We start from the raw sequence: 25,244 nt of genomic DNA, 5'->3' as shown, positions 1-25,244 counted from the left end.
CCAGACCGGCCTCTGCTGGCTCTGCCGCCATGTTTTCCTGACTCCTTACCTCCAGGCAGTCCTTTCTTTCAACTCCTTCCCTCCAGTATCAACTCCTTTCCGCGCTTCCGTTACAGCCCACCTTCCGGCTGTGCTGTATTGTTCTGTGGACTGCTTATCTGTCTGTTGGAATGTTAAGTGTCTAAATGCAGCCTACAGTGACCGCTTGTGAGCTATATACATTTAAGTAAGCTACTTACACCCACTAAGCCTCCCACGTGATAATTTATAGGATTATTTGTAAAAATGGAGATGCCATCCCTACCTTACAAGTTTGGTGCCTGATATGCTGACCTAGCCCTGGAAACCAGCCCAGGGGAAAGCCAGACGATCAGGCCAAACTGTCCATGAATGTAGGGCAGGCAGGGTGTCCGGAGGAGTCCGAGGAGGCTCCGAGAGGGGGCTCCTTGGAAGAGAGGGAACCGGGAGGCCCAGGAGGGAAGTGCTTTGTTGGATTTGTGAGCAGTAGAAGAGGTGGCTGGCTCGAAGCCCGGGCCTCGCCTGAGATCTGGACAGGGCGTTGGCGCTGGCCTCTCCCGCCCCTCCTCCACAGTCCACAGCTGCCGACCGTGCCTGGCACGTGGCTGGCACTGCCGCAGAGACCACAGCCGTGGCCTGGGCTGCCGGGAGGCCTGAGGCCCACGGGCAGCACACGTGCGGCAGTTGTAAACTTTGTCCTTCTCTTCCCCATATTTTAGCCACTTCCCAAGTGGCGCTAGTGGTAAAGAATCCGCCTGCCAGTGCAGGTGATGTAAGAGACATGGGTTCAATCCCTGGGTCAGGAAGATCCCCTGGAGGAGAAAATGGCAGCCCACTCCAGTATTCTTGCCTGGAGAATCCCATGGACAGAGGAGCCTGGCGGGCTACAGTCCATGGGTTGAAAGAGTCGGACACGACTGAGCGACTTCACCACCATGACCAGGTTCTGCGGGGGCTTGTCTGGTGCCGAGGGGAGTGGCTAGAGGAAAGGAAGGCACTCCCTGCCTCTTGTGGCTGCCGGTGGAGACAGGAGGAACCCCAGGCCGGGTTGGTGGCATGCCCCTCCCAGCTGGAAGTGATTTAAGCTTGTTGGATTTATATAACACTGAGGAACGGTAAACTGTGTAAATTTGCTATGTTTTCCAGGGACAGTTATTTATGGAGGGGCATTTTTAACTCAAGTGCAGAAGTGTTAAATCATTATAATAAATCCATGCTATTCAGACTTTCTTACATTGTAATAAATTTTTTCTAAGCATGAATGAGAAGATCCATGCTTCCTCTAATATACCATTATGTATTTCTTCTCAAAATGACACAGCTTACTATATCAACTTGGAGAATAATAGAAGATTTACTGACTTGGAGGGGGAAAAAAATGTTGAGTAGCGATGAGTCTGAGAAGGGACTTGGGAGCGTGACCCCCACGCTGAACTTCTCTCACGTGTCCGCTGGCTTCTTCCCCAGCCACGTGCAGCCACAGCAGGGGAGGACCTGGCTGGGGGGCGCCTCCGCATGATCTCCTGGCTGAGCCTTTGAACAGAGAGATTCAGCCAGAAATCCAGTCGCTTTCTGTTCTGTCCTGTCCAAGGGGAGGTGTTGGGATGAGGCTCTATGAGAAATGAAAGCTCTCTCCCTATGATGTGAAATCCCTTCCAGAAGCATCAGTCTGGCTAGAAAGCTCCCCTGTCCACAATCCTCTCATCATCTGCCTCACCCCGCTCCTCACCTGGATGCCTAACTGGACCAGAGGATTCACAGCTTTCATCAGATTCTCAAAGGACCCTAGAATCCAAAGAATTCAGGAATCACAGGTCTTCAGGAAACTCAGAAGCATCTTTGTCCACTAGGTACCAGACAAAGTCCAAAGGCGTGGTCCCGGCAGCACCCGGGAACTATGTCAAGCCGCAGTTAACGCGCTCAGAGGTGGAGGCAGGCCCAGAGGCCTGAACGGCAGCCCCTGAGACAGGGACTTCCGACAGCATTTCCCAGAATATAAGATTTTATTGCTGAGCAAGGGCTGGAAGGAAGAAAGGAAGATGCCCTGGACCGAGGAAGAGTGTCAAAAGCACGGAGACAGAGACCCCAAGGTAAGTGAGCTCATGGACAGCCTTGGAGGCTAGTTCTGGTGGTTAAGCTTGGAGAGCAGCAGGACCCAGTGCAGAGAGACCAGCTGAGATTCCAGTATGCAGCAAGAGCTTCCCGTTTACCCAGGGCTCCGCCAGAGGCTGGGCTTCAGGTCTTAGCTCTGCCGCCAAAACTATGTGACACGTGCAGTTTTCTTCACCAGTGCAAACTCAGTGACTGACTTGCTAGATGTAGACAGCGCACACCTGCACAGCCGGCTCACAGATGACGTGGGGATACAGCGAAAGGATGCTTGGGTATCTGCTGGGTGAACAACTGTGAGGCACTTCCTAAACATCAGGTGCTTTTATCATTTATCTGATGGCTGGTAAGGGGCGATGGGCCTTCTGAAGCGTGGAGACCTGGGGCTTTCATGACAACCAGGCAAAGCTAGCCCGGCCCACTCCCTACCTGGCGCTTACCTGCGCCCACCACCACCCCAGGCGGTGCTCCCAGCCCTCTTCTCTGCCTCCAGGAGGGCAGCCCACTGAACACCTGCCCGTTTCAGAATGCTGTTTACCTCCATCTCTCTCCACAGCTTGGGCTGCCTTCCCCAGAATCGGGACTGTGCTCTCATCACCACCTCATACCCTTGTGCAGAATCGGATCCCGGCCTTGAGGATGGTCCAGAGAAGACTGAGTCAAGAACGGTTCCGGAGCAGGGACCCTGGAGCTGTGGTCCATGCACCTCCATCAGGGGCGCCTGCGGGCTGCCCACAGCCCTTCCTTCTCCCCTCCTGTCTCCACTCTCCACCTCTAGGATTTTCAAATCTGTCCCTTCTCTCTTCAGAACTAAAGATGTTGTGTTTCTTGCTTTGCTAATCAGGCTGTTCCTGAGTAGGGGTGGGAATAGGCACCCCCAGGAGCCAGGATGGGGTAGCAGAAACCACGGTGGCCCCATCTCACCACCCATGACACGCACTGCTCACTTCCATGTTGGAGGGTCTGTCCTCTCAGATTCCCAGGGGAGTAAGGGTAAGCAGTAAGGGAGGGGGCACGGGGGGTGGTCCCTGCAGCACCCAGTCTAGATGGCTGACAGTTCTCAGGCTGACCCAGCTGAAAACTGGCCACATTTTTGTTTTCAAACATTTTATTTTGAAGTCAGACCTACAGAAAAGTTTTAGAAATAATACAAAGAATTCCTGTACATGAACGCCCTTCACCCATATTCCCCAGGGTTAACATTTTAACTCAGATTCACTCTATCTCACACATATATAATGCATATATCTCATACATGTATTATTACTTTTCTTCTCAAATATTGGAGAGTAAATTGCAGACCGACTACTCTTCCTTCCCCTAATAATTCAGCATGTATTTCTTAAAAATAAGGACATTCTCTTCCATACCCACAGGACAATGATTGAAATCAAGAAATTAACATAAATAGAGCACTATTTTCTAATCTGCAGACCAGATTTAAATTTTTCCAATTTTCCTTTTTTTTTTTTTAATTTTTTAGGTTTCCTTTCCTCAAATCATCCATGCTCGCCTTCTCCTACAGAATCCAAAAGTCTGTTTTATACATCTGTCTCCTTTGCTGCCCTGCGTGTAGGACCGTTGGTTTTGTCTGTCTAAATTACATATATGTGTGTTAACATACAATATATATCTTTCTCTTTCTGACTTACTTCACTCTGTATAATAGGCTCCAGGTTCACTAGAACTGACTCAAATGTGTTCCTTTTTATAGCTGAGTAATATTCCATCGTGTATATATACCACAAATTCCTTATCCATTCACCTGTCAATGGACAGCTAGGTTGCTTCCATATCCTAGCTATTGTAAGCAGTGCTGCAATGAACACTGGGGTACATGTGTCTCTTTCAATTCTGGTTTCCTCAGAGTATATGCCCAGCAGTGGGATTGCTGGGTCGTATGGCAGTTCTATTCCCAGTTTTTTAAGGAGTCTCCACACTGTTCTCCGTAAGCGGCTGTACTAGTTTGCTTTCTCACCTACAGTGTAAGGTTCCCTTTTCTCTACACCCTCTCCAGCATTTACTGTTAGTAGACTTTTTGATGATGGCCATTCTGACTGGCGTGAAGTGATACCTCATTGTGGTTTTGATTTGCATTTCTCTAATAATGAGTGACGTTGAGCATCTTTTCATGTGTTTATTAGCCATCTGTATGTCTTCTTTGGAGAAACGTCTGTTTAGGTCTTTTGCCCACTTTTTGATTAGGTTGTTCATTTTTCTGGTATTGAGCTGCATGAGCTGCTTGTATATTTTGGAGATTAATTCTTTGTCAAACTTACTTATTTTTAATTGAAAGAAAATTGATTCAGAATATTGTATTGGCCTCTGCCATACATCATCATGAGCCAGCCATAGGTATACATGTGTCCCCTCCCTCCATAACCCCCTCTGACCCCGTCCCACTGCTCTAGGTTGTTACAGAGCCCCAGTTAGAGTTCCGTGAGTCATACAGAAATTTCCCATTGGTTATCTAGTTTACATATGGCAGGGTATGTGTTTCCAGGTTACTATATCCATTCATCCCACCCTCTCCTTCCTCCCTGCCTCCCATGTCCATAAGTCTGTTCTCTGTGTCTGCATCTCCACTGTTGCCCTGTAAATATGTTCATCAGTACTATCTTTCTAGAATACATATATATGCATTAATATATGATTTGTTTTTTTCTGACTTACTTCACTCTGTATAATAGGCTCTAGGTTCATCCACCTAATTAGCATTGACTCAAATGCATTCCTTTTTATGGCTGAGTAATATTCCACTGTATATATGTACCATAGTTTCTTTATCCATTCATCTGATGGACATCTATGTTGCTTCCAAGTCCTAGATATTGTAAATAGTGCTGCAGTGAACACTGGGGTACAGCTACATGCCATTTAAATCCTTAGTCTTCTGCTGTGTTCCCACCACCCTCTTTGATGGTCCCAGTGCTAGGAGACAGGCTAGAAAAGGAGACAATTATTGTCCTCAGGACCTTCAGCTGGAGAGGGAGCTAAGGACTCAGAGCATCACAGAACAGTGTAAGCAAGGGCCAGTGAAGTGTCTCCACCCTGAGGGCAGCAGGAGGTCAGGAAATAGGTGCTTAGTTTGAGCTGGAGACTTCTGAAGCAGATGGAACCTGAACCAAAGGCGGGAGAATCTGAATGATCAGAAACTTGGGAAAACAGGAGACTCTGTGTCCATAAACCATCTCTGAGGGCCCCAGTAGGACCAGAATCCCAGGAGGGTCCCTGTCATCTCCGGAGTTCCCCGGGTACTAAGAAGACCAGAACCACCAGGCTTCCTTGTGTTTCCTGGTCAGAGTTGGGGGAGCTGAGGCACAGGGGCCTTTCCCAGTGGGCACAGGTGTGGGGTGCTTTGGGAGGGCTCCTGGGAGGCAGCTCCCCACCCCCGCCACTCCACGCCACTTCTCATTCATTCAGCAAACATCACTGAGCACTGACTATGTGCCGGACACTGAGTTCAATGCTAAAAGTACAAAATACTCTCAAGTAGTTCTGATTAAAGGGGATGCTGCAGGCCCAGAGGCCTCGTCAGGTCCCCCAGCTCTCAGGACAGGATCGCAGGGGTCCTCTACCCAGCTGAGAGCAGAGCGGAGTGGCGGGTAAAACCCTGCTCCTCCCTGTGCTGTCATCTCATCCACGTGCTGCTCATGTTGAGAGCTTGGCTCAGGGCACTCGGGCCTTCCCTCCTCTGCACCCCCTCTTTCCCCTCCTAGCACTTAGCAGAGAGCTCTGGACACAAAGGGACTGGGCTGAGTCCTTGAGATCCACCCAGGATACCTCGCTTTGCAGAGGAAGAAACTAACACGGAGGTCTGAGATTTTCCACACCGGTCCTGTCTCCACGCCTCTGCCCTGTGGTTAGGTTGCCTCTTTGTTTGAGGCTTAGAAATACAGTCAGTCAGAGGCTTCTGCGTGAAGACTTCTTACACCTGTGCCTTGGAAAGGTAGCTCCCTCCAAAGTCATATGGTGGTTATAAGCCTGGGACCTGCTATATGGGACTGGGCTCAAACCCCAGCTCTGTCAAACCAGGTGACTTGCAGCACGTCGCTTAAGCCCGTCTGTAAAACGGGGTGTAGGCTGGTTGGGAAGGTTGCCTGGGATGGTGTCAGTGAAGTAGCCAGGATGCTGCCTGGTCTATCAGTAATGGCTTCTTTTTAGACAAGGCCCTGTGTCTTCCCGAGCATGTTCCCCGCTTACCTGAGGCATCTTGCAGCTCTTTAACATGTCTGGGGTCCTTTGCTCCTCCATAACCCTCTCCCTCGGGATCTGTGTAACCCCTGCTCACCCTGCTACACTCGCCCAAGTGTCTCCTCCTCACTAGTCTGGCTACTGGCATTGTCTCATCAGGGCTACACCGGGCCTCTGCACAACTCACTGGGCTGTCCTGCAGCCGTCCTTACCAGTCAGGGAACCTGTGGGAGGGGACATTGCAGCTGATTTTGAAGCTGGGATCCACTACTTGCTTGCAGTGTGATTTTTTTTTTTTTTTTTTTAACTTCTGTATTGTGGTATAGCCAATTAACAGTGTTGTGTTAGTTTCAGGTGAATAGCCTGAAACTGTTGAGGGGGACTCAGCAGTACATATACATGTATCCATTCTCCCCCAAACTCCCCTCCCCTCCAGGCTGCCACAGAAGACTGAGCAGAGTCCCATGCGTCATGCGGTGGTTCCTCGTTGGCGATCCATCTAATACAGAGCAGCGACGTGCAGTGTGATTTGCAGCAAGTTACTTACCTTCCCAAGCCTCGGGTTGTTCATCTCATAGCACCTGACAGGATGATGTCCGGGATTCAAGGGCACGCCCACAACACACCTGGCCTTGTGCCTGGAAGGTGCCTGCGTATGTAGTCTTCATCACCGCACCCCTGGCCCTTAGCACTGAGCGGGCACTGGATGTGTGCACTCAGTTGAGTTCTAAAGGAACAAATACACTCCCAACCCAAGGGAGGCCCTGGTCTCACCCAAAGTAAAAGGCCTAATGACAGGCTCTGAGGTCCTGAGTGGGGCAGGGGTGCAGCAGGGCAGGGGTGTGAGGTCTGCCCTGTGGCCCTCACGCTGGTTTCCAGGGGCTGCCTGTGCAGAGCGAAAACGCCCCACAGGAGCCTTGCTTCCGAAGCCCCTCTTTGGACCCCAAGAGGGCCCTGAGCGGGAGGCAGAAGGGAGGTGGGTGGACAGCACCCAGATGCCCTGGATTTCCTGCCACCCTAATGCCCAGAGCTGAGCCCCAGGATGAGGTGGGAGAGAACGGCAATGGCCAAGAGGGTTCATGTGGAGACTCTGGAGACAAGGGGCATCTTTGTGCCTTAGTTAGTGGAGTCGGGCACCTTCAGAAAGGGTCACACTTTCCCCTTGATTTGGAGTGATGGTGAACCAATTTGCATTTATCTTAACAACATGCTTATAGTTTTATCCAGAGTTTAGCGTGCTGGGGAAAACCAAGCTGACACAGCTCAAAAGGGTTTTGAACTTCAGGTAGCAGCATAAAATGTTAATAAATGCTCCATTTATTTCCATTTACTTTCCTCTCCTTGTTAATAATAAAAGCTAACCAGGCCTTTGGGGTTTTCCTCTCTCCCTCCACTGTCCCCACCATCAGGGGGGAGGGGCACCCCCTGCATGCCCTCACCTGTACAAGCACTGGGCCAACCCAGACAATCCAGGGGGGCAGGAAGAAAAGGACTGGCACCTGTGTCAATAGAGGCGATGCCATTTCCTAAAGGTAAAAGTAATATTATGGAGAAAAAAAGTGAGAAGGAGGGACAGGACAAGAGAGACACGAGAGAAGGGGTGAAGGGAAGCAACTGTGCGGAGAATTTACAAGCGAGGGAGACAAGACACGGAGACTAAGCCCAGCTCTGCAGACAGCCCTGGGCTGGAACCCCGCCACTGGGTCATCTTGGTGGGGACTTAACCTCTCAGAGCCCGGCTCCGCATCTGTCAGATAGGGGCGATAACAGCAGCCTCAGAGAATTGGATGAGATTATAATAAGCAGCTCTTCACAGTGTCTGGCTCAGCACCTCAGCAGTGACGGCTCCCCCATGCCTCAAAGGGATGCGCCCCGCTGCTGAGTGTGCTGGAAAGGACTTGGTTCCCCTACTCAGCCAGGGGCTTCTGAGCAACCCCACGCCTGGGCTCACTTCCTGGGAACCCCACCAGCCAGCTTTGGGCCTGGGAACAGCACTGCCAGACTCTGGGTCTCTTTACTGATAACTGAGTTCCTTACACCAACGCACACACATCTGCACCCTAAAGACCAAGGTAAACAAGACATCTGATAACACTGGCTACCTTTGGAGACAGGAACGGGTGACTGGATTCAGGGGTGGAAAGACTTTTTATCATACGCTTTTTCATATTTTTTGAATCTTGAAATATATCTTATGTTATCTATTCCAAAAACTAGATAAAATTTTTTAAGCGCAAAGACCAAACTAACATGCAGCCTGAGGCTCTGTGAACCGGGAGAGGATGCCTGCAGACACTGACAGCCACAGTGGTCTTGGGGAGGCTCATGGGGAAAAGAAAGGGCAGAGAGAGAGGAAGGGGCAGAGGACCATCCGTGAATAGGGATCCCCAGGAAGGTGGGTGAGCAGTGAGAGACAGAGAGGTGTGCACCTGAACATGACGAGTTCTCTGGGGGTATCACAGGCTCACTGAACTTAGAGAAGATGATGGGAAGTGGTCTGGTACCAACTTCAAGCTCACTTGGTTCGGACGTGAATTGTCAGTGGAATGGGACTAAGGGAAGGGAAGGAGGAGGGGCTCAGAGCCTGAATTACTCATTCTGAGTATTTGTACTATTCAAGAATTTACAACTCGGGACGGGGCATGGTTGTGTGTGGCTTTGTCTTCTTTACTCCTTACAATTCTTGGGGGTGGGAGTGTATTGGTATCCCCATTTCAGAGATAAGGAAACTGAGGCTCAGGGAGGTTAGGTCAGTTTTCCAAAATGAAACCAGGGGTCTATGCATCACTTCAAAGCCCATGCCTTTTTCACTCTGACATGCAATCTCCCACCCTCCTCCTGGTCTGGGCAGATCGTGGCTAGATGTCCACAAAGATACAACCTAGGATGGAGACGATCAGGGTTCCCTGAAGAGAAGAGGAGCTAGGTTAGTGTGAGGGAAAAGAAGTTGGGGTGATAAGGAGGGCTCTGGGGTGCTGGCTGTCCACTAGCCAGGTCTGGGAGCCTGGGATCTGGGAGAGCTAAAGACCAGAGACTGATGGGGTAAGGGAGGATCTACAGGGAGAAGGGAGCACAGCTTAGGGAAATAGGAGGGGCAGTAGAAAGAGAAAGCTAGAAAGTAAAAAACTGACATTCAGCTGAGAGGAAAGGGAGTGTCGGCTACCCACTCATTCCAACTGTCCTCTTATTCCTTTAAAGAGTCTGCAGAACACCTACCTCTTTGGAACACGCTTTCAGTTGCCTGCAATTTGTCCTTCCTTCCTTCCTTAACTCATTCATCCCTGCAGGCAGTGGATCAACATGGACTGAACGTTTAGCTGACTAGAGTGAACAGTCTATGGAAGGTAGGATATCGATGGTAGCTAATAATTTCTGTTTGGGGGAATTCCACTTTGGGAGAGAGACAAATGGCACTCACATAAAGGCTGATGCTGCCATTTCAGGCAGGGCTAGGGCTGCCACTTCAGGCAGGGCTGGGGCCATGACCGTGCTGCCCAGATGTCCCCTTACCATCTTATTCAGCTGGGAAATGTCCATTTGGGTTCAACTGGGTGTAATTCGAACACTGGCCCTGCAGACCTTGTGCCAGGAGGAGCTGCAGATTCACGTGGTCTGGGGGCAGCAGAACATGGAAGATGGATGTTGGACTTGGAGGCATGCGTGTGGGTGGGAAAACTCTAGGATATCCATGTGTGGCTGTACCAGTGTCCTGTGTGAGGAGTGGGTGGGATCCAGCTCAGAATAGGGACAATGTTGGATCTTTATAGAAACCCAGAAGGAGATGAAGTGTGAAGTGAAGTGAAAGTCGCTCAGTCATGTCCATCTCTTTGCGACTCCATGGACTATACAGTCCATGGAATTCTCCAGGCCAGAATACTGCAGTGGGTAGCCTTTCCCTTCTCCAGGGGATCTTCCCAGCCCAGGGATTGAACCCAGGTCTCCCACATCGCAGGTGGATTCTTTACCAGCTGAGCCTGCAGGGAAGCCCAAGAATACCGAAGTGGGTAGCTTATCCCTTCTCCAGCGGATCTTCCCGACCCAGGAATAGAACTAGGGTCTCCTGCATTGCAGGTGGATCCTTTTTACCAACTGAGCTATGAGGGAAGCCCAAAGGAGATGGAAGCTATTAACTCAGTGTGTGTGTGTGTGTGTTAGTTACTCAGTCTGACGCTGTGACCCCACAGACTGCAGCCAGCCAGGCTCCTCTGTCCATGGAATTCTCCAGGCAGGAATACTGGAGTGGGTTGCCATTCCCTTCTCCAGGGGATCTTCCTGACCCAGGGATCAAACCTGGGTCTTCTGCATTGCAGGCAGATTCTTTACTGTCTGAGCTACTAGGGACGCCAGAGGTCTCAGTGAACATTCTTCTCATATTAACATTGCACAGAAAGCAAGGGAAAGAGAGAGAAGGAAAGAAAAGTAAGAGAGAAGATGTGAGTACAGAAGGGTGGATGAAGAGCTGAGAGGCCTTTGAAAGTGCTGCCAGGGCAGGGGCTGGAGGGAGGCCGGGGCACCAGTGCCCACCTGCGCGTGAGGCTGGGAGAGGCCACAGGGAGGCCCCAGGCTTACACAGCAGGGGCGCGGCTGCCCGACAGGCCAGAGAGTGTCAGTGTGGCGTCAACAACACTGATGGGAAACAGAGGTGTCTGCCAATGAAATGACTTGATAACTGGGATTTTCTTCAAAATAATCAGGGAATCGATGCGTGTTAAAGCCAAGTGCGGTGTACACAGGGGGCTGCTATGCAATTATCTCTATTTCCATTATGTGTGAAATAAACAGTTTATAAGAATAAACAAAAAGTCTTTAAAAAAAAATAGGGAAGCGGTGAAGGAATCACACACTGTAGGTAGAATATAACCGACCCTCCATATCCACGGAGGAAGAACCCACAAAAGCAGAGGCCCGACTGTACTGCGCCATTTTGAGCATCCACAGACTTTGCTTATCTGTGGAGGTCGGGGAACCCATGACCTGAAGATTCCAAGGGATGACTGTACTACCAGAGGAACAGAAACCATAGAATATAAGCAGAAATGAATGAGAACCATGTCTTGGGTTTTCTTAAATAACACTGCAAGTCAGGGGTTCTTAACCAGGGGGTGATGGATGGGCTGTGGGACCCCTGAACTCCTGGTAATCATGTGCAAAGTGATCCGAGAGTTTGCAGCAACTTTTCAAGGAACCTCTGGTGCCCCCCATACCGCCCCCTCAACCCCGCAGAGGCTAATACATTACCTTCCCTCTTAAATGTGTGGTGGGTGGTTTTAAATAAAGGTTTACTTTCTAGAACTGGCGTATTCACACCTGGGCCCTGTGTTTTCATCTCTCTTCTCAGTTAGCCATGCCTGGAACAGAGCTAAAGAGGCCAACCCACTGCACAGACAGCTCCTTGGGGACAGTTCCCCGAGGCCCCACTGCCGCTGAGCCAGAGCACTGGAGGTGGGGGTACGCTGTGCCAGAGAGAAGGGGACCCAGCGGGGAAGGGCTGGGGAGGCCGGTGGGGCTCCCTGGGGTCTGAGAGAGTGACAGGAGGCAGTGTGGTTGAAGCTGTCATCCTCTGGCAGGCACAGTGGCTTTCAGCTGCGAATGTCCAACAGAAACCATGGTTTTGAATAGTCTGAGGCTCAAAACCCAGAGAATTTCGTAGAAAATACCTTCCTGTTCCTCACAGGGTCGCGTAACTCCCAGTGTGACATCTACCCCTCGCAGTGAATTCCTCCAAGAAGTCCAGCTCCCTAGAGGTTCCCCAGAACTGGCAGGTTAAGTGTGGGTTATTTCAGAGGACAGGGAGGGTTTCAGCTTAGAACCATCTCCACGCTGAAGTTAAGGCTTGAAGGCCTGCCCCAGGTCCCGAGGAGTGAAGGCCCTTTCTCCCCAGGCTAGCATCTCCCCAGGCTAGCGTGGGACGCATGGGAGAGGGCCCTGCCTGGGGACTGAGGTGCGGGGCGAGGAGGGAGGCAGGGTCTGGTGCTGCTCCCCGCCACTGCGCCCCCACAGAGGACTGGGAGCTGAAGCCATTCCCCACCTCTCACAGGAGGGCACAGACAGACAGACAGACCTGTGCCTGCCAGGACTCCCGTCATCTCCCCATCCCATCACATACGAGGAGGAGATGGGAGACCCTTGGTGGGGCCTGCCTATTCCTAGACAGGTCTGCAAGGCTAGAGGCTGGGCCCTGGGGACAATGGACTAGCGAGAAAGGGCTGTCCCAGGACGGAGGATGACAGACGAAGCCTCACATTCCAGGCTGTTGTGCACCTGGGGTCTCAGGAGGACCTGCTCCCTCCCTCCTACTTCCCCTCCCCCATTCCTGCCTTGGTAACCTTCCCCCACCCCATACCTTCCTGCAAGCCTCCTGTGGCACTCCGGGTGTGGACATCTCCCTGCCTCCCTCTCATGATACAGAGATGGCAGCACTCCAGGCTCCTCCCACCAGAGCCCCGTCTCTGCGGATCACCTAGAACCTCAGTCTTCTCCACCCAGAGAAATGTCAAGAGCAGTGGAAGGTGCAAGATGAAGAACAAAACGCCCCACGGCAAGTCTGGGGTGTCTGGGATTGCGTATTCCCCTCCCTTACCGTAGGTCCTGCCTCCTCAGAGCACGTCCCCCCACCCCAGCTCAAGGTGTTCTCGCTTGTCCTCCTTCCTGCTGGGTGTGGGCCCTGTGGCCAATCCTACAAGGGAAGCCAGGAATGGGCATGTGGTGGAGACTTTCAGAGGTGCACACCAGTGAAGAGAGACTTTTCTAGAAGGTCCAGGCAGCAGACTGACTGCGTGCAGGAAAGAACCAAAGCTACTTCCAGTGGGCCAGCCCAAGGGCACAGACTCGGCTGGCCAGACTCCAGGAACCACAGACCACCAAGGAAGAGCCTTTTTTTTTTTTTTAAACTGTGCTTTATTTAGGGCTAAGCTGGAGAAAGCGTCATCCAATAGTTACAGAAGGTTACAAGGAGCTTTAGGGAGTTGAGTGTGAAAAGAGCAGTTGTACTGAACTGCAGCTGTTTTTTTTTTTTTTTTTTTTACAACATCTGGACATCCTAAAAAGAAGGAGCCAAGAGAAAGAAAAATAAAATTTTACAAAATAATAATTAACCAACAAAATAGAAAGAAAGGAAAGGCAGAAGGCCTGAGCGGAACCAGATAGATGTTCTAAAGCAGAAAATTAAAAAACATGGTAGGTTCAAGGGCCTCCCCGCCAGGCCTCCAGATGAGCTAGAGGTCAGTGAGGAGGGTGTCAAGGCAGAAGGTCAAAGCAAGTCTTCCCAACGGTGCAAATAAATTATAATAAATATGTTATACTTTAAAATATATGTGTTCTTAAATAATTCAGTGTTTTTTTCTGATTCTGAGTTTTTTTAAGCAATGTCTTTTTTAACTGCTCTAAAGTCATTTACCAAAGATAAATATCGTGCTTTCATTAAATAGTTTTCCTTGTTTTTTTTCTCTATCATTACAATTAAAAGTCCTACAAAATATGCAAATTTATTTACAGAAAAACAGAGCCGGCATCATTTAAACATCCCTGTTTTTCAAAATTCCTTGTAAACAGTTTCAGAAATTCTTCAAAGATTTTTTTTTTTTTTTTCTCTCTCTTGTTAAGGTTTTTGTGTGTGTGTGTGTTGTTTAGTTGTTTTAAGATGAAAGTTCCCAGGTCTCCCTTGCCCGGAAAGTCTCTGGAGCAAGCATGGAAGGCGAGTGAAGCGGAGGTGTCCAGGGCTTGCGCGGAGCGGGCGAGCGCGCGCAGCTCCCGGAGCGAAGCGAGGCGGGGATGGCGGCGGCGGCGGCGGGCCTTCCTGCCAGCGGCGCGGCCTCCACCGGCGGTGGGCAAGCCCGAGGCCCACGGTTCTGGGCGGGTCCGGCCTGGCCCTCGGGGTCAACGGCGTCCAACAGCACTCGCAGGGAGAAGGGATTGATGCTCAGTCTAAACTCTACAAAAGTACAGTCCTACAACATCTGGGATTTTAGCAATAACGCTAACTTCTATAGGATTTTTTTTTCTTTTTTTTTTTTCTTTTTTGCTTTCCTCTAATTTTTCTTCTATTATATAGGTATTTTAAACTTCTCCTTTTTAAAATTCTGTACAACTATTATGATTTTAAGAGGGGGGGAAAAGTTAGAAGCATTTACAGACTTTTCACAACAATTATCTTGCCTTGTCAGTCCCCTTTGTTCCCCTCGTTTTCTCACACTTCACAGTTAAGGAGTTTTCGTATTTTGTTGCTTTCCCCAAATATCCACCAATTTGTTCATCTTAACAGCTCCATCCTGACATATAATACAGAAAACCGTAGGAAAGTGTCATAGACTTGAATGAGGGTAATCAAAGCGCCTCTCAAAGTATCAAAGAACTATTATCTTGCTGTTTTAAAAGCATTGAAGCATTATTTTTCCTTTTTTTAATTTTTTTGTTTTTTGTGGTTTTTTTGTTTTTTTTAATTACATTTTTTCATAGAATCGCTCTAAGCTGTTTCAAGAACAGCCATGAGGCAGGAAGGAGGTTCTCCTCCATCCCCCCTCTATTTGACCTAGAGCTACACATCTGCAATAAAAAGTTTGGTCCTTTGGTCCCTAAATAGCTAAAGGAATGACAGATAGAGATGCTCAGCGGCGACCTCCCAGCCGCCCCCCCTGGGGACCAGGCCCCGTCAGCCACACCGCTTGCCCCAGCCTGCCTCAGGCGCCCACGGGCTGGAAAAGCCCCGGGGATCGGGAAGCAGCGGCCCTTCCCAGTTCCCAGCCCTGCAGTCTCCCCACCTTGTCTCAAGTTATTTTGTTTTAAAGTTGCCTTTTTTGTTTTGTTTTTTTTTCTTCTCATTTTTCTTCATCTTCTTCTTCTCTTTGTCATATATATATTTTTCCCCCAAACACGTGCCCTCTGAACTCCATAGACGCTATACTTTCCTTGAAGAAATGTGACAGTCACAGAGTGTGTCTGGAGTCTTCAGCTTGATTGATATTGGCTGATATGTCAAAGGTGTCATCCAACAGTTCTCATTTATAAATATATATAGAGAGAGGTTTGTTTTTTAATGTAGCCCGTTCAGCATCCTGCCCTAAAATGAAGAAAATCGGGGCTGATTAAGCCAAGAGAGGAAATGCAAAATACATCCAAACACCAAAAGGAACCTGCCTTGGGGGGGTTAGGGTGGGAGCTCTGGTGGGGGGGGGGGGGGGGGATGGCGGGAGGGAGGGAAGAGACCAGTATGAGAATTAGTCATGATCATGATACGTAAAAAAAGAAATTGACTCTTGTATTCAGAGTAAGAAACCACTGGGAGGGCTATAGGTGATGGCTGTAGCAGAGGAGAGGGTTTTTGATTTGGGTTCCTTTAGAGTTCTGGATTGGGGGATGGCTAGATCTAAGGGAAGAATTTGTGACTGTGGGGTATGAATTCATCATTAAACTGACCTCTGAGGGATCTAGCCCAGATACAATATGTATACAGAAGCCTAGCAAACAAGATGGCAAAAATCTAGCAGCCCAGCCCGCTCCTCCCCACAATCTGTGACATGAATTTTGTAGAACCCTTGCCCAGTTTCCAAGCGAACCGCCTCTTTTCCAAGGTCAGTAACTATTTGCGAGGCTATGTATATATATGTATATCTGGATATATGTGTAGAATATATTCACCTGCACATATGTGGATATACATGGATATGTGTGTATGTATATGCATAGATACACACATACACACACACGTAATGTTTTTCTCATACATGCCAGGGAATTTAGAGGAAAGTCAGCACTTTGAGGAAGTGGATGGGAGAACCTAAAAGAAGTTAGAACGGATTTAATCATCAAAGTTAAATTAACTCAGACAATTCTCGATTTTGTTTTGAATGGTGGCTTTTTGGTGTTTTGTTTTGCATTTCAAAGAAAAAAAAATCATGATCTGACTAGAATCAGAAGGAGAATGCTTAACCATTGTGAATTAACAAATGAGACTCGTCTCCATTCTAGCAAGCAGCTTCCACTTATACATGGGGGTGACTGGTTACATCAAGAGAGTTAGAACTGCAAAGCCCCCAATTGAGGGGACAACGTCATGCGTATATCAATCCATGCTGGCAGGTTTTTCACACTGTTGATTCAACAAACAGCAAACCGTACACAGCAATCTAAACAATTACAACACCAAATAAAATAATAATAAAATTAAAAAACACTTGTCAAGGACCCTTTTTCAGTTGTAAACAAAAAAGTGCATTTTGCTTTTGTCAGTACTGTTTTTTCAAACCAACCAAAAAGCCCTCCCCAAGCCCCAGGTCCCCCACCTCCCCTCCACACATTTAATTTAGCAGAAGTAGCTACAATACAAACCTTACAATTGTGACCGGGCTCTCTCTCAGAGGCCTCGGGCTTTGAGCTCTAGTTTTTTGGTTTAGAATTTTTTTTTTTTTTTATCATTCTGTTACTGTAGAGATTTTGTTTTTGTTTTTCCTTTTGAAGTGAGATTTAAAATAGCCTAACTTGAAAAAGACCAGACCTAGAAAGTGTCAATTGAAAAAGGCCCCCAAATTTCTAGAAAAAAATAAAATCACAATATTTTCAAGTGCAAGTAAATCAACCACGCATAGATACTTTTAAGGTGTTTTCCTTATTTTTAAGAAAAAAAAAAATAATGGTTTGCACAGTTAAATGATCCCATGTCCGATAATTCGGGAATTCATCTTTATTTTTACTATTTTTTTTGTTCTTTTTTTTTTTCTCTATGTGACATCTAGAGAAGCATAAAAAACGCTGAACAAGAAAAACCAAACAACAGAAAGTAAAACCACTGCAAGCACCAAGAACGAAACGAAAATGAGCACAGCAAAAAAGATTGTGGCAGCACAAAAGTCAAGAAAATGCACGTGTGATCATGACTGGCCAATCATCAACTGATACAACATCCAAGAAAAACGCTCCAATCACAGCACCTCCACGAAACTTGACGGCAATTGTCATGCAACCGATTCTTAGCCTTGTTACATGACGCCATCATGTCACACTGTGAACTTTGAGTTGATTTGAACTTACGGATGGGGGACTGTTTTCTCCACTCTCATGTGATTACGTGAACTTTATTCCTAGCTCAGCGCGAGACTGTGGTGGATTTGACTGGCCCTGGTTGGGTTGTTGGAATTTGATTGAATGACAAAAGAAGAAAAGATTTATATATATATTTATATATGTAGAGAGAGAGAGAGAGAAAGAGAGAGAGGACAAGAGTGTGGGTAAGCGGGGGAGGAGGAGGAAGGGTGGGAGGGGTCGGGGATTGTGGGGAGCAGGGTAGGGGGACAGGGAGAGTCGGGTTGAGGGTGAAGACGGGCAAGGAAGAAGTTAAAACGAAATTAAAAGGAAAAATATTTATACAGCACCAGACCACAGCATCAGTCTAAAAGCTCGATGAGAGAACAGCAGTCAAATCATAAGAGAACGGAAAAAAACCCAAAAGGATGGAGGAAGCGGCAGACGAACGACATGGGCACGTCAACACGCACACGCACGCACGCACGCACACGCACACACGGTTGCTGATGCAGACAGGTGATACACTGTGAACAACAGCAGAACCTCACACAGGGCCACTACGGGCATCCGTCATGCTCCGGGGAACAGGCGGGAGGGCGTCGGCAGTTTGGCGAGGGGGCCGGAAAAAAAGAAAACAGCCCCTCAAACCACCTTGGCCGGCGAGCAGGTCAGGGGGACACGCTCTCTGCTTTGACCCCCTCCTTGATTCTTTCTCTCTCCCCCAGGGGCCGAGCGCGCCTCGCCTCCCCAGCCTTCCTGGCTGCAGCCTGTGGTCAGCAAGGGGAGCCTGACCGGGTGGCTCCCATTTGCCGGGTGGGTCAGAGGCTGCCTAAGGCGACCGCTGTGTCCGGGGGTCCGTCCAGCAAACACTCGGCTGCCCGGGACGTTCCACACCCACGGCCACCCGGCCTCCCACCCGGCCCGGCCCGCGGTGGCCACCATCCCCAGGGAAGGGCGTCCCTGCTAAGAGCACCGGGAAGCTGCGGGAGGCCACAGGCCGGCCCCCTGCCGCTTGGCCTTGACCCTCGGTCCTTAGAGCCTTTAGGGAACCAGCACTCTCAGTGGGGAGATTTAGAGTCCATCACGGCAGTGTTCTCGGAATTCTACAAACACACCCTGGCATGGCTGATGTCGTGTTTCACGGCTGCCTTACTCACTCTGCTTTGCTCCTAAGGGGGCCCAAAGCGAGGCGGGGTCCCGAAGCTCTGACCCAGGAAAGGGTCACCGGGGAGGCTAGGGCGCCCTGGAGGGTAGGTTGCAGGGAAAAGGAGAGTCCACTGGAGAAGGGCAGCTATGGGCCTGGCTCCCTGCTGGTCTCTGCTGCTGCCGCCACCGTGCTCTCTGCTTCCCCCCCTCCCCCGCCTCCCCCACCTCCCCCTTCTCCGCTTCTTCACACCCCACATCCCCCCCGACGGATGACTTTCTGGACTGACCCTTCTCACTGTCTTCTTTACTGATGGAGCCCTAACTGGTGCAGGCTGAGATCCCCCTCTCGGTGAAGCACCATCCAGTTACTCCAATTTGCGTTGTCTTGAACACGCTTCATTCACCATTTGGCATCCTCTGCCTCCACCCAGGGCCCTGGGGGTCCCCGGCCCCACCCCTCCTCCTGGTTACCCCCGAGCTCGCTCCCCAGCCCCTGGTCCCCTGCAGCACCCCGGCCTGTGCTAAGCCTGAGTACCAGGCTGGTCTCCAATGTCCCCGGCTTCCACCCGCAGCGGCTCCTGCTCTCATCTTTGGGTTTCCCTCAGGCTGTGTGGAAGGGAAGCCTGAGACTGTGACCTGTTGCTGAGGATAAGATGCAACATAGCTGAGAGGTGACAATTTAAGCCTAAATCTGGCCCCCGGCTCTGCCTTCTCTGAGGAGCCAGGGCCTTTCTGCCAGCCGGCCGGCTGGCTCTTCCTGCAGCAGATCTTCCTCCCTGAGACCAGGGCCCACCAAGCCCCGCCTGCAGCCCCAGCCCCTCCACAAGGAAAACCTGCAGACCCAGCACCCACGAGAGCCAACTGGCAGGCTGGTGGGGTGGGAGGAGAGGCCTCAGAACTGAGGGGCGGTGGTGGGGGGGCACTCCCTAGTTGTCCCATGGTTTGGACTCCGTGCTTTCACTGCCCAGGGCCCAGGTTCAATCCCCGGTGGGGGAACTAAGATCCCACAAGCCACGCGGCACAGAGGCACCAGGTGTCACCACGCAAGTGTAACTAAGGGGCGCCCAGGGACTCCCACCCAGTCCTGGGATGCCCACTCCTCCCCGCCCCGTGGTGTTCCTTCGCTGGCCGCCAGCTTGCCTCCAGCCTCCCTTCAGTGCCTGCCTCTGACCGACGCTGGGGATTCCACACAGCCCCTCCCCACAGCTCTCACACACACTTGGCCCCAGCATGTAAACACACTCTCACACTTAGCCTAGGGAGGCTCCCCCGGGTTCCGCTGGCTGGCCACTCCCTTCACGTGAGAACAGTGGCCCCTCTGCCCGCCGTGACCCCTGCCTGGTTGCCCTCTGGAACAGCCTCTCCGGGCCCAGCCCTAGACATGGCAGCAGGGTCACTGACCAGCGTGGGGAACTTGAATCAGGCCTGGGAAGCACCCCCACCCCCCACCCCATGACCTGGGTGAGGAAGTTATGGTCAAGTTGAGCCAATTTAGATGCCAGGTTATAAACACAGCTGGCCTCTGGCCAGAGAAGGCTCAGGCCCAAAACCACAGCCCAGCACCAGGCAGGTCTGACCTGAGGCACCCGTGCCTGCAAAGCTCGGAGCAGATGCTGTGCAAAAGCACACTCAGATCTAAGCCCAGGGTCCAGAGACACAGGGCGGGGCTCCCCGGATCCAGAGACACGGGGCTCCCAGGATCCAAAGACACGGGGCTCCCAGGGAGTCAGACCCACCACTCAGCACGTTCTCCCCCTCAGCTCTCCCCCTGCAGAATTGCACAGCCAGGCACCTGCCCTCAGCTCAAGCTCAGCGTGCTCCAAGGTGGGACAAGGGACTTGGGTGTCTTCCTGGACCGGATATCATGTTCATGCTTCTGCCTGTTTCCTTCCTCTTAGATTCCCAGTAAAGATTTCTTGGAGAAACTCTCATCTTAGCACAAGATAAGGGGCAGGGGCTGCAAGGATGCCAGGAACCCACCTAACAGGAGGCACAGACTGCATCCTACCCAGGCCTCGTTTCAGGGAACCAGAGCCCAACCACACTTCCCTGCCCGCAGCCGCCCTCCCAGGGCCCCTCTCCTTCTCCAGACCCCCCTCACCCCAGTTCTGATTTGACCACCTCTAAGCCTTCTGTCTTCACCACTGGCTCGGAGATCCCCCTCCCCGGGCCTCTTCACGCCTAGCCATGTCCCCTGAGCCCCTGCTCAGCTGACCTCTGTCCTTCTGAGCAACCGGAACTCATCATCTGTAAACATCCCTTGTTGGTCTGTAAAATCATGCAACTTTAAGCTGCTTTTATAGCTGCTTCCTCCCTCCCTTGCTGGCAGCAGCCACTTCCCACTGCAGTCCCCGAGTCTGGCCCTTAGCTGGCACCTACCTTCTGCTACAGCCTCTAACAGCCCTGGGCTGGGAAAGCCTGAATGCGCCATTTGTTAAAATCCCGTGAATGCAGCCAAAAGGTCAACTTGAATGTAGGACTTACATGTTGTTTAGTCGCTAAGTCACGTCCAACCCTTTTGCGACCCATGGACTATTGTCTGCCAGTCTCCTCTGTCCATGGGATTCCCCAGGCAAGAATTATGGAGTGGGTTGCCATATCCTCCTCCAGGGGATCTTCCCACCCCAGGGATCGAACTCACATTTCCTGCATTGGCAGGCAGATTCTTTACCACTGAGCCACCAGGGAAGCATAGGGGTTATGTGACATCACAGTGTCTGTAGGGGACTGCCTAGTGAAGGGGTAGTCAGTCAGATGGCTGACCCCAGAGAAAGGAGATGTCGTGATGTGTCCCCTCTGGTAGTCAGGAAACTCTGGGGTAGGAGAGAGTGGGGCGAGGATACAGGGGGGTTTATCATTCTCCCTACTTGAAGGAAGGGGTTAAGCAGCCTCCCGCCAAATCACGACTCAACCACTCAGTAGCTGATTGGCAAGTGACTTAATCTGTGTGTGCTCCAACTGTAAAACGGGAATAACAACACTGCCTACCTTATAGGCAGCGACAAGTATACAGTTATGTCTCAGAGTTGCCACCTAGAAGAACAAAGCCTCGTGCATGGTGAGCATAGCGGGAAAACCTGCGGTTCTCATCTTTCCTGGCTTTTGTATTCCCTGGTGGAAGAACCACTCTACTTTTTAAACTACTCCCCTCAAGTCCCCGCCGCAATTACGACTGCTAACTGGTTCTACCCTGAGGGCCACTTCTTACCTTCTCTCCCAAACAGATCCGCCTCCCTCACCCCTTCCTCTGACCTAGATGTCCCCTCCTTCCTTGCGTCTTACTTGCATCGAGGTCTACAAGGCTAAGACAGGCTGCTTTCAAGGGAGCCACAGAATCCCAGGGCATGAGCCCCCAGCATGCCCCCACCTGAAAACTTCTGATGGCTCCAGCACCTGGGTTTCATCACTGGAGAAATGGAAGCCCAAGAGGGTAAGCACCTTGACCCAGGTCATGCCCTGATGGCAGAGTTAACCTATTGAAGAAAATGTGCTCCATGTCACGAAAGGGCACTTCCACTGCACTGGTCCTCCCTCCTCTGGAAACGTGCCCTCTGCACCATCTGCTGGCTGCCATAGAGCCAGAAGCTCCACGCGGGCAGGATGGTGACATGCATCTCTGCCTCCCGTAACTGAGCACAGGAAAGTGCCCACACTCTGAATGGATGGGTGTGCGTGTGTGCACGCATGCGCATTTGTGTGTGTGTGTGTGTGTGCGCACCCGCACGCGTGTGCTCATGTGCATTTCATGCAGACCAGAGATGGGCAGGGGCAGGAATTCAGGAAGCAAGGGACACAGACTTTGCTTTTCCAGTCTTGCTGTGAATAGAGGCTCAAGAAACCTCTTGGAGAGAAGGTGAGTATGGCTGCTCCCAGGTGGACAAAAGGGGTCCTACTGGCAGTGCGGGGATCTGAGAGGAGACTGGGAAACTGGAGCCCTCCCTCCCAGACTCCAGACTCTGACCCTTCACTGGGAGGTGTAACTGTCACGTGACTGACCTTTCTCGTGAGCCCTCTCCATCTCAGGTCACAACTACTTTGCCCTTGCAGCCCCTCCGGCCAGAAATCCAAGCGCCATCCTAACCCTCTTTCTCTCACACCCCCTTGAATTCCTTCCGAACAGCACCAGCTCCTTCACAGCACCTCGAGTGACTGCCATCCCCCTGGACTGAGCGGTCCAGGCACTAGACCTCTGCTTGTGGCCCCACGGTCTATCAACACAGAAGCCAGCGATCCTACTCAAATGCAAGTCACCCACAGCCCTCTGCCCCGCAGAGCTCTCCAGTGGCTCCCTTAGCCCTTCATTTGAGCGGGGACGCTCAAGTCCATGCAGTGGACTGGGTTCCTACACGAGGTGGCCCTCCTCACCCCTGGGATCTCCTTTTCTGCTCCCCAGCCCCCAACCTGCCATAGCTCTCCATCATCTCGGCCTACTGCTGGTCCTTGCACACACCACCTTGCCCTCACCTTGGAGCCTGTATACCATACCCCTCTGAACCCTGGCACGGCTCCCTGCCTTCCCTTCTTCAGATCTCTGCTCAAATATCACTTTCTCAGCTAGGTCTACTCTGACTACCTGATTTAACTGTAACCAACAATTTCAATACCCTATATAATTTACTCTTTGATCGTATGTCCTTGTTTGATATCTGCCTCCCTTGCTAAGGACAAGGATTCTGATCAGTATCACTCATGCTGAGCACCTAACAGTAGCTGACGCACAGAACTGTGGAAGTGGCAGAGGGCTGGCAGCCTGGTCCTGGCCCGGGAGCAAGCTGGGATGGCAGGAGGGCACCGCAGTGGGGGAAGCCAGGCTGGGGGTGAACTCTTGATGACCAGGCAAATCTCCCACCTCCCCCTGCCCCCGACCCTGCCCCAGGAAGCTGCTTCATCCAGGGGAGTATGTGGCCTGGAGGAGGAGTGGCCTGATGGTGCCTCCAGCTTTAAGGCAGGACTCAAAGAGCTGGGAAAAGTGACACCTCCACTCATCACGGGCTCTGAGAAGTGGGCAGGGTAAGTGGCCCCAGTCCCGTACATACAGTCACCCTCCTCGGCCTCTGTCCCCTCTTGTTTTGTTTTGTTGGTAAAGTTCTCTTTGAAAAGTCCTGTTCCCTCCTCTCCAGACTGAGCTGTGGGGAACTGGAGGGGTGAGGTGGTCAAGTGTTGACAGGCCTCCAGAGCTGGAGAGTGGAGAGCCAGGGAATCTGGGAGAAGGCCCCAGCACATGTCTATAGCTCCCCACCACAAAGCCTATGTCGCCCAAACTCGCCTGGCCTTGAGCTTGCCATCGGCTCACCCTAGGATTTTCTGGCAAACAAGATTGCCAGTGTAGACCTTCTCAAAGCAGTTCCCTCCCTCCTGCCCCCTCTTGGCTTTCCAGCAGGGGGCTGGCCATGCCCATTTCTGCCTGGGATGACCACAGCTCTGCGCCTGCTCCCAGAGAGCAGGTCAAGCTGGGCGCAGCGGGTCCAAGGCACAACGAGGGTCCTGGCAACAGAGGCCAGAGGAGGCGGCGGGTCCGTCCGGTATCAACCTCCCCAACCTCCCCCGTCCCCGCGCCCCGGCCGATCCCGGTTACCTGTGCGAGTCCTGGTCTCCCCCGGGGGACGCTCCCGCTGGCGCTCAGTACGGGCGATTGGCGTCTTTGGGCCGCTTCAGCTGCACCTTGAGCCTCTTCATGCCGATCTGGAAGCCGTTCATGGCCTGGATGGCGGTCTGCGCGCTGGCCGGGTTGTCGAAGCTCACGAAGCCTAGCGAGACACGAGGGACGAGGGCCTGGGTTTCCACGGGGCCGCCCCTGCCGGGAGGGGGCGGGAAGGGGAGGGGGAGAAGGGCGGGCGCCGAGGGCCGGGGGGCGGGGCGGGCGGAGACCCCGCCCACTCCCGCCGAGCCTCCGGGGGCGGGGCTAGAGGCTCCGCTCTTCTCGGCCCCCGCCCTCCGGCCCCGGCCTCGCACCCCTCCCTCACAGGCCTCGTGCGCGCGGCCACTTCCGGGGCCCGCGCTGAGGAGGCTCCCGGCTCCCCGACCCGCGCGGGCCCAGGCAGGCCGCCCCCTCTCCGCCTCGGCTCTCGGCGGCGCCGCTGTCCCGGGCGCCCTCTCCCCCACCCCGGCCGGCCCCGGCACCTCAGCCCCCGCCTGCGGTGGGAGAGGGCGGACACACCTGCGGGCGGAGGAGTTTATTGGACACTGTCCTCCCTGACAGGAGGGGGCCTGGCAGCGGGAGGGCACGGGGGGCCGGCCTGGGGAGAGAGAGGAGTGCGAGGGGAGGGAGGGGAGGCGCCCCGGAGCGAACGTCGCCGCCGCCGATCCCAGCCGCCCCCGTAGCGAGCGCCGCCGGCCGCGGGCCGGGGCCGAGGCGGGGTCCCCGCCGCCCCTCCGCCCGCCCCCCCTCCCCCCCACGCCAGCCAGGCTCCGGGTGGCCACCCGGGTGAGTCCACACTGGCTCGCGTGAAACGCCACCTCGCTCCCAGAGGCCGGTCGCACCACCCTTTTATGTTTAGTACAGCTCCATCCTGGGAGCAGCGGCTCTTGCCCTGGACTAAGCACGCGCCCACTTGACGCGTCCCCTATGAACCACTCAGCACTGATAATGATGTAACAGTAATAGTACAAATTGACCCTATTAGTGAAAGTTCGCTGAGAGCCTTCTCCGTGTACTACAGGCTGCAGAAGTGCTTGTCACATGTTCACTCCTCCCAACATCCCAGGACAAGGATATAGAACCATTCATGGCTCCCAGTCACCTGAAGCAAGCAGCTCCCAGG

At 52.1% G+C, this 25,244-nt stretch overlaps 1 protein-coding gene across 14 annotated transcripts in view; it reads right to left on the bottom strand.

The window, feature by feature from the left end:
* Positions 1-13,217: 13,217 nt before the first annotated feature.
* CELF4 (CUGBP Elav-like family member 4) overlaps positions 13,218-25,244 on the bottom strand; it is a 314,194-nt gene continuing 302,167 nt past the window's right edge. For 6 of the 14 annotated variants that reach the window (XM_061130742.1, XM_061130744.1, XM_061130743.1 and 3 more), the window contains 2 exons: positions 24,059-24,230; positions 13,218-15,376 (listed from right to left, as the gene is read on the bottom strand). In XM_061130742.1, coding sequence (XP_060986725.1) covers positions 24,103-24,230 — 128 coding nt within the window. In that variant the 3' untranslated portion in view covers positions 13,218-15,376; positions 24,059-24,102. Of the gene's footprint in view, positions 15,377-17,069; positions 17,431-24,058; positions 24,231-24,640; positions 24,720-25,244 lie in introns of those variants that run through there. The other 8 variants (XM_061130753.1, XM_061130754.1, XM_061130750.1 and 5 more) reach the window with 2 other exon arrangements.

Source organism: Dama dama, chromosome 27 (genome assembly GCF_033118175.1).
Source record: "Dama dama isolate Ldn47 chromosome 27, ASM3311817v1, whole genome shotgun sequence".
NCBI classification, from domain to species: domain Eukaryota; kingdom Metazoa; phylum Chordata; class Mammalia; order Artiodactyla; family Cervidae; genus Dama; species Dama dama.
The sequence above is the reverse complement of the archived record's forward strand: the minus strand, read 5'-3'. Positions and strand labels throughout refer to the sequence as shown.